A 9,440-nucleotide genomic window follows, 5' to 3' on the forward strand; every position below is an offset into this window, starting at 1 on the left:
TTGAATGAACAATTATGATCTGTTCATAATAGTATCTGTTTGCTGTAGCGTTTTTAGCTGTATCGGTTGACCTCATTATGTTATACCTCATATTTATATATTTGCTGCTGTTCTTAGGTTTGCTGCATCTAAGGAACTTTGTAAACACTGGTTTTGGAAAAGTGCTATACAATCAGCCTTCAAATGGGGTTTTAATGCATTTACATAACAGACTTCACCCATGGAAAGTATACTGTGACTTCATTCAGGACACCAGGAACTCTAAAAAGCCAACACAGTGATTAAATGACTTTTCCTCCCTCCTCTTTTAAATGACAAAGGATACAAGGAGAGATCATCCAATTCTTTGGTGTGAATTGCACTTGTTTATATTTTTAATAAATACAATCACTGCCACATACTTCTGTTCTCAAACGACTACATGAATGGACAATTGTTAATCGAAGTTAACTGTGTTATCTGGACAGCATTGAGGCCCTTAATCAAAATCACTATTTTATACTCACGCAGTCATCTGACAACATGAACGTAAAGAAACAGCGATGAAAACACCTGCCAAGGTGAAGGTTAACAGCTTGATACAAATAGTTCATGTAAAATCCAACAGGGTACAACCTCTATGTCCTGGGCTCAAATGTGGACAAAGACACTGTCATGTGGTATAATGGATAAATTCATTCAAAATAATCCTTTGAAGGAAGTTTCTATATTCCTAATAGGAAAAGCAATCAACTGACAAAATTTTACCTTATCATGTGCCTTCTCTGTGGCGCGGGCGGTCAGCTGATTTTCATCAGCTCCTGCCGTAGACAAGTCTGCTGGCAGATCCCACACCTTCACAGTACAGTCCTGACTGCCAGACACTATGAACGATGCTTTCATCCTGGACACAAACACACGCCAACTTGGAGGATCATTACTGTCACACAGACTCATTGATTTCCTTTCCTTCTATTCCTTAACACTTACCACTAAAGCCCTACCGATATTATTGGCTGATATCAGCTAATTACAGATAAATTGGTATCAGTGTTAGGGATGAAACGATTACCGGTTATTATAACCGTACACATTTTAATTACCATGATAACCGGGTTTGGATACCTCGCTATTATAAACTCATGGCAAACACTGTCCAGCATCAACTAAAGTTAGCGACAGTCTCTCAGAAGCAGGCGCACATGCGCAGTATGTACTCCTCTGTCAGTTGATGGGCTTGTTGCAGTTACTATCACTGTCTTCTAAAGACTTATTTGTTGTCATGTAATTGTGCATGGGGTCACTGCATTATCTAATAATAAATTATATTATCTATATGATAATGCACACTTAGATGGTTTTCATACATTTACAAAAGGAACTGGCTGTTATTTTAATGTTTTTGCAAACAAAATAGTACTTTTTTCCTTGTTTTCAATATAAAAGTTTCAGTGTGTGAATCAGTACATTTTAATCTTTTTTGGTACATTTTTACAATACTGATAATACTGATAACCGTGATAATTTTGGTCACTATAATCGTGATATGAAATTTTCATACTGTTTAATTCCTAATCAGTGTTTATAACAGCCGATAAATGACAATTAAAAAAAGAAATGGACAGACAGATCCTTCATGTTATGAGTGTTGTCGTTGCATAGTTTGACCACCAGGGGGCACTTTGCAACTCCCTGTCTCCCCTGTTGTCAACGCACTGTTTGAAACGCCACAAATCCAATTCAATTTAATTTGAGTTATATTGCGCCAATTCACAACAAGTTATCTCATAGCGCTTTTCATATAAAGCTGTACTCTGTGATATTATTTACAGACACCCAACCAAGATATCGTTCGGGCTGTACTTAACCACCTTATTCTTTGTCTGTGTTGGTACATGTGAAAAGAAACACATGTGTGACTGCAGGAAGTTTTACCTGGAGCAGGCGATGGAGCCCACAGCATTAGTGTGGCTGGAGCCCTGGGCCACACAGTGCACCTGACCACTGTCACTGTCCATCTGCCACACACGCACTGACCTGTCCTAAAGACAAATACACAACATACAAAAATTATGCAATTCTTGTAACTCATGTATGTTTTTTAAATTTTTAGATTTTTTTCATGTTTATGACTTTTGTATTGTAGAATTTGTGTTCAATATGTTTATATTTAAATAAAATGATAAAACAGTAAAAAGCAATACAAAAATGGAGACTGGGATTACTGGTGATGTGAACTGTGAGTGCTCTTGTAAAAAAGAGTGAACCCGAAGAAGCCATAGGCGAAATGAGTCGTTCACAATAAATCACAGTAAAGTCATCTCAGTGTGCGGTGGCTTGTGTTTGATTTTTCCTAGCTAAATCCTGCGCTCTACCAGCACCTGACTGTATTTGTTGTGCATGGGGAATTTTTTTTTGTTTTATACCAATATCACTGTTGGCTTAAGTGGGGTTTAACAGCATCTCTCTTTACAGAACAGCAGATGTTTTGACATTTGTGGGTTTGTGTTGACATTGGAAAGAGTGCCTTAACATAGTTCAGTGTGCATGAGTCTCGTTTCCTCAGTTTCCGTGTGTGACAGTGCAAAGATGTGTGCTCACCTTCGCACAGCTTGCAAAGACAAAACCCTTTTTGAACACGTCCAATGAGAGGACAGTATCTGTGGGACATAAACCAAAAAAGAGGGCAGTGAGTGTCAGAGTAGATAAACTCACTAAATCTATCCAACCTGCTCAGCAAGTCACTTTTCAACAACACAAACCTGACATAACCCAATTGGCTGAATTTTTCCTCTAATGACAGCTTTCATAATCCTGCCATGGTTATTAGAGCCATTTTCATTTTTGCTTTTGGCTGTTTTATTAAAGATTTATATCATGTAAATTAATGTATAATTTTATGTTCACATTAATCTTAATGTATTTTACTTTTGTGTTTAAAGCACAATATTTTGTTACAGTTACATTCTCTACATTTAAAAGGTTATTATTATTATTATTATTATTTATTATTATTATTTATTATTATTAGACTGTACATTATTACAAGTGTGGTAATATAAGTGTAGTAAGATTTTCATTTCCAAGTCATGGAAAATCTGTATCTGTAAAATGTTGCAAAAATAGACAGAAGATTGGCTGTTTTACCTACATTAACAGTCATGATATCGGTGCTCAAATGTTTAAAAGACAGATAACTGAATCAAATCAAGAAAAAAAACCATTGATTACACTTATGTCACTTTTTGCCGTTTGCCTCTGTGGGGCAACACAAACTCACTGCAGCACTGTAGAAACTTTCCGCCCTCTGGTGTATAAATAAACACACTGCATTGTGTTTCACATGCAGGTATTACACCCACACATGCCGCCCTGTTTTGGTGACTGACCTGTGTGTCCGTAGAGGATCTGGCAGCTGTTTGTGAGCAGCTCAAACACCTTCAGCTGGGAGCTGTTGGTGGCCACCACAATGTGGCTGTCCCCTTTGCCCAGAAACTTCACGTCCAGCACCTCATCACTGTAGCCCACAAACTGTGAGAGGGTGGACAGAGGAAGTAACAGAATGTCCATGAATTTTACATAAATGACAATAAAAGACCTGGATACCTTATAAAATATAATAAGCACTTTGCTAAGCACTTCCTTAACTTACAATTTATATTTAAATACAAGAGTAAAGACATCCAATAGAGATAACTGTTAAATAATAATCCGGCGAGTAATAAACCAAGGATGTAATGCCAATACTAATTTCAACTTATAATTGAACCAATTGTCAGTGTATATGTAAAATCCTTTAAAGAAATTATGTAATAATATACTAGCAGATGTTTTGGTCTATACTGGATCTAAACATCTTACACATGTGTATCCTCGGTACCCACCTGCTGCTGTGTGTGAGACCAGGCAACTGGTAGAGCAGTATGTTGTGTTCTGCTGTGACTGAGGCCAGTCTGGAAGAGGCGGGCAGGTGAAGGAGATATGTAAGACCGCGGGGGTCGTCGTCCTTCTCTTCCTCCTCCCCCTCAGCCTCAGAGACAGTGGTGAGGGTGGAGGGGAGGGTCTGGGTGTAGACACAACGCGACGTGCTGGCCTCCCACACTCTCAATACACCTACAAGGGAAGAAGGGGAGGAGAGGTGAGTGACAGAAGCTCGGAGTGACTTCTGGCCTCAAAATCTAGACTTGTGCACGGCAACACAGATTAGACGTTCGGGACAATTAACGAGGCGAACCCTTGCTGCCAGCTGTGATGAAATGCAAGTCTTTGCTCTTCACTCCGATCTCAGAGAAGTCCTCTTTCTCAGGCAGAAGCACAACACCCTCCACAGCCTGTAGAAATAGACAACACACGCACAAATGAGGCTGTAATCTCCCCCCCACACACACACGAAGAGTACAAAAAGATCAGATCTTATCATTCTTTGTTATTCAAATAAGACATTATACCATCTTACCTCATAGACAGGTACAGTTCTCGTGCTTTCCGGGTCTTCAGGTCCCACACTGTACATATCTGGTCTCTGCCAGAACTGCAAATAAAGATCAGCACACAATTACACACAGCTTTAGAGAAACACCCTAAAACAGCAGTTTGATGTGAGATAACAGCCCATGCGCACCTGACCATGGTGCCACCGTCGGGGCTGAAGCTGAGGGAGGTCACAGCGCTGTAGTGGCTCTGTAGCACACACACACTGACTGGAGCGCAGGTCCCACAAGCGAATGCCACAGTCCAGAGAGGAGGAGAACAGCTGCAGCCTGTTGATGTCTGGGTGGAACTGGACGAGACTGCAAAGATACAGAAAGGACATTTATTCTGTTACTGAATTTAGTTACGAAATGCAGTATCTTTCGCTTAAACCTATTTTTTTCTGTTTAATGACACTCTGCCACATAAACGAATACATCCATTATTTTTTTATTATTAGAAAAACATTAAGACACCAACTTTAAAAACACTTCAGTATTGTGATATTAGAAAATGTGGCAGATTTAAAAAACATTTTTCGGATAATGCCTAATTGAACCAAATGTTATTTTCTTAGATCACTCATGCCACTCAGCTGGTGAACTAGTTTCAGTAGTTGAATCAAAGCACTCCTGATTTTTTAACTCTGCTATTTCCCCACCTCAATAAAGCTGACTATCCAGGAAATAAGCTGTGTACTCAGTCTCCTTAAATACCCTGTCAGTTTCTAAAACTGATAGTTGGCAAGTAATCATGTTTACCTATTCATTTATCAATTAATTTCTGATCAAATCAAAAGGCAAAATAGAAGTATTGACTGTGTTTAGACAACATCTAACTGTGGAAAATGCATTCTTTTGTTAAATGAAAAATGGTTTTGTAGAAAAACATGTTCATGCATCTTAAAGATACTGGGAAAGTAGGAATGGCACACTAATCATGGATAAAAAGAAAGAAACAACTTCTGTCAATGCATATTATTCAGAGAATTTGTAGTTCTTAGATATCTGAACTCACTGTACAACTCCAGATGACCCTTTAAGGTTGTGGGTGCAGTACTGCTTCACTACATCCCAAAGCTTTATAGTGCCATCACAGCCACCTGTGAGACAACAAGAAAACAAACTTTGCAAACTGTACAGCATCTATGTAGCAGAGACCAGGCAGAAACATGGGACGCAGCTTATTGTCATTAATGATGCATTTGCTGACCTGTCGCCAGGAGTGTAGAGGTGGAGTCAAAGGTCATACTGGCTACAGGAACAGTGTGAATGGCCCTCCAGGAGCGTGTACACTGAGCTTGCCTCCAATCCCACTGCTTCAGCAGCAGAGCTCTACTGGCCGTTACCAGCAGCTGTGGTGTGACACAGAGCAGAGATATACACAAACTAAATACCGTTTTACAGGCCAATATGATGAATTCACATCATGAAGTTTGACTGAAGCAGTGGCAGGTGGTTCAGGTGTTTGCTTTACCTCGTCATCACAGCTGAGTGCAAAAGACGTGATGTCCTCTTGATCATCCTGCAATATGGACAGACAAGACAGAGAGGTTCTCAGGATGATCAAAGGTACAAAATGCTATCAGAGGATGGGATGCATTTGACATTATCAGATGTCAACAATAAAATGTCATGGATGATGCAATAATATCCAAAACCTATTTTCACTGTGTGGTTATTGTAAAAGAGCGTAAAAATGCAGGCGTCCAAGTGAAATCATATTTAGAGCTGGGGGAAATCATATTTAGAAACTGACAAGCTCCCAGAGCTATCTGACAAATTGCCTTTTTTACCCAATATCTTCAGCATATTAACATCAAAAGTGATTCAAAACAAAGCAACGCAGCAAATCCTTACATTTTAGAAGCTGGAACCAGAAAAGATTTTACGTTTTGTTTAATAAATCACTAAAATGATTATTAAAATTGTTGCCATATGATTTTCTGTCAATGGACAATCAATTTATCCTTTTAGCTCTAATCATATTACCAACAAACCAATACTATAACTACAGGACTCATCAATAAACTTACTCCAAGTCAAAAATAAAAAAAAAAAAGCCTGTTCAAGTTTTAAACAGAATGAAAAGCTTGTATATAAACCATACTTTGACCTTCTTTAAAAAACATTTACCTGTGTTGGTTTGTTTATTTAAAATTTTTGGCACAGTATAAAATAAAGGCACAAGTACCCACGCTGGCAGGTAAAAGTCAGCAACACAAGCTCTTTTCTGCTGAGAGTGGTCTCCGAAACAGGGGCTCTGTTGTTGTAAACATTATGGTTGCATGGCTCTGGCCCGCAAAGGTAACCCATTCTGGACTCACATGCTCAACGCTGTGGACGATCTTCCCTGTACTGATCTCCAAAACATTGACACGAGATCCACAAGTGCAAAAGATGTATTTTTCATCTTTGCTGATCTGAAAAACAAACAGACAGAGAGGTTAGAGGGGCGGTCAGACGAGTCTACATATCAACATCAGTTTACTGCTCTTGGTTAGTGCCAATTTTTCATTCTCATTTTAATCTGTCATTCGCAAGTCCCCCACCTTTATGGCAGTGCATTACCAGTCAAGATCATTTCAGGCAGGTATGTTAACGTTAATCCACACTGATTTAGACAGAAAACACAAACAGGAAAACTCACCTGCACTTTCCCTCCTTTGTAAAACGGTTCTATTTTGCTGGAAACAACGTAGCTGTAATGGGAAAACAGGAATAAGACTGTACGTTTTAGCAACTTTAAATGACACTTTAGCCTAGCTTGCGTTAGCCAGCTATCAAGATTTGCAGCCTGCACGCGCCATGCGTCAAAAACTTACTTTGTTTTGAACTGAAGATTGGCGTTTGCCATCTTGCTCACGAGAAAACCAAAACCTTAATATTTTGGCAGCTATGGTGACATAAATTACTTATTCCTCACTTCACACGTTGGATAAAGTCAACACATCCATCCAGCATGTGGATAACCGAGTCGCACCCATTGTACGTCATGTGGGCGCACTGAGCTGTGATTGGCCAGACCGGTTTGTTCGTGATGCTGTAAAATCCCACTGTCAACATGATTCATTTCTTCTTTTTAAACATGTAAATTCGTAGGGTTTTTTAAAATGAAAATTAAAGTTTATAAGTAAAATGTGTGAATGCCATGTGATCATTACAGTCTCATAATTAACTTTGACTTTTAAATGTTGCCCCCTAGACTCATAACAATAGAGTCAGCTGCAGCTATTCATGTTTAAAAGTTCCCTGTTTGACGCGTGGAGGCTGAAGCTTTGGTGCTAGAACAGCAGGGAAAGGACGGGCTCCATAATGAGCGCCATTATCTCCCTTCGTTTTCATAATTTTCTGTTTTCATTTGTCCGCACACACACAGACACCGGTCGTGTTCGTGTTTTGTCAGGAATGTTCATGTGTGTTGTACTGATAAGGCGGGTGTGTGTTCCATATGTGACATGTGAGTGGACCGATATGGAGTAAACCAGAGCCGGGAATGGAAACACGGTGAGGACAGGAGATTATCATGGTGAGTAGGCAGGAGCCTCTGTTTATATGTTGTTGTTTTATTTTTTAAATCTAGATTTTATTCTTCCGTTTTGTGGACAATTTAGAAACTATTACACATCCTTAATGTGAGAACAGCTACTTTGCTAATTTCTGTTGAGCTCTGAAATTTGCTTTCCCTTATAAACATAGTCTCAAGTTTTAATTTTCAGTCAATATTTGAATTTATCAAAAATGCAATTGAAGAAGTACTACCAAACCACCTGTTTAGAACCATTTGTAATTATCTCTTGTTTTGAGTGGGGGAAAAACTGTTTTGGCAGAATTACACCTTGTTATCATGCAATCAGTCATATGACTTTCCAGAACAATTCTGTTTTGTCATCTCTTGCCTTTATATTGAAAACACTGTGGACCTGTTGTGGGCAGCGGTAGAGAAAATACTCACCTGTTGATACATAACGGGTCACAGTCTGTCCAGCTGACGCAACTCTACTCTTAATGTCATCCTGAAATACATGATCATGATAACCCAATAAAAGTAGTATTTATGTTGGCCATATCTAGGCGGACCCAGAGGTGTCAACACAGAGTGGGGGCTATGACGTGGAGCTTTTTGTGGACACTCCAGACTACGATTTGATCTGCACCATATGCCAGGGGGTCCTCAGGTGTCCAGTAAGGGCCGCATGCCACCACATCTTCTGTAAGAAATGCATCTTACAGTGGCTGAAGAGGTACTGAACATGGATCAATACCACTGCATAAAAAACATTGTAAAATTGTACTATATTGGATTTTTCGTCATGTCTGGTCCATACAGATGAGCAGGATTAACTGTAATTTATCCTCTGTAGGCAGGAGACTTGCCCCTGCTGCCGGAAGCCTGTTAACCCGAGCTTGATCTTTGTCATGTTCAAGCTGAGCAAATCTATTGGACGCATGAAGATCAAGGTAGTAAATGGAAAAAAGAAGTTGTACATTTGCATAGAAATTTTAGTCATCAGGGTTGAAAGTATTCTCTTATGTACTGTAATTTTGAAACTGTCATTTTAACTGAATGGCTACATTAGTGCTTTGGGAGAAAAAGGAGGACCAAACAAATAAACAAACAAACAACATGGCCTAAAAGAGGGTCCTATAGGTTTTTTGCTCTGGGTGTTTATGAATTAGTTTATAGGGTGCATTCATGTGGGGACATTATGGCCCTTTTAATGATGAATATGTGTAATTAAAGGGATGCAACTAATATTATTTTCATTATCAATTAATAGTACATAATTTTTTCAGTTTATCAATCCATCGTTTAGTCTTTATAATGCCAGAAAATGTTAAAAATGTCCATCACTAGTTCTTCGAGCCCAAGTTGAGGTTTAAAAGTTTCTTGATTTGTCCTACTAACTGACCAAAAAATATAACAAAATCTGCAAATCCTCACATTTGAGTTTCAACTAATCATTCACTAATCTGTTCAGCTCTATGTAA

The 9,440-nt window shown here is 39.0% G+C and overlaps 1 protein-coding gene and 1 pseudogene across 1 annotated transcript; one reads left to right on the forward strand and one right to left on the reverse strand.

Annotated features, from left to right (window-relative positions):
• Window positions 1–663: 663 nt before the first annotated feature.
• LOC119896723 lies at window positions 664–7,442 on the reverse strand (annotated as a pseudogene).
• A 399-nt stretch (window positions 7,443–7,841) lies between these two features.
• Window positions 7,842–8,932, forward strand: LOC119896722 (RING finger protein 151-like; the record flags this gene model as incomplete). Its single annotated transcript, XM_038710147.1, has 3 exons — window positions 7,842–7,977; window positions 8,523–8,692; window positions 8,813–8,932. Coding segments are annotated over exons 1-3 (293 nt in total), but the record flags the coding sequence as incomplete, so codon positions are not given.
• Between the last annotated feature and the right edge of the window lie 508 nt (window positions 8,933–9,440).

This window comes from Micropterus salmoides, unplaced genomic scaffold (assembly GCF_014851395.1).
Source record: "Micropterus salmoides isolate LMB-PRFRI ecotype aquatic unplaced genomic scaffold, ASM1485139v1 Ms_hic_scaffold_1008, whole genome shotgun sequence".
NCBI lineage: Eukaryota > Metazoa > Chordata > Actinopteri > Centrarchiformes > Centrarchidae > Micropterus > Micropterus salmoides.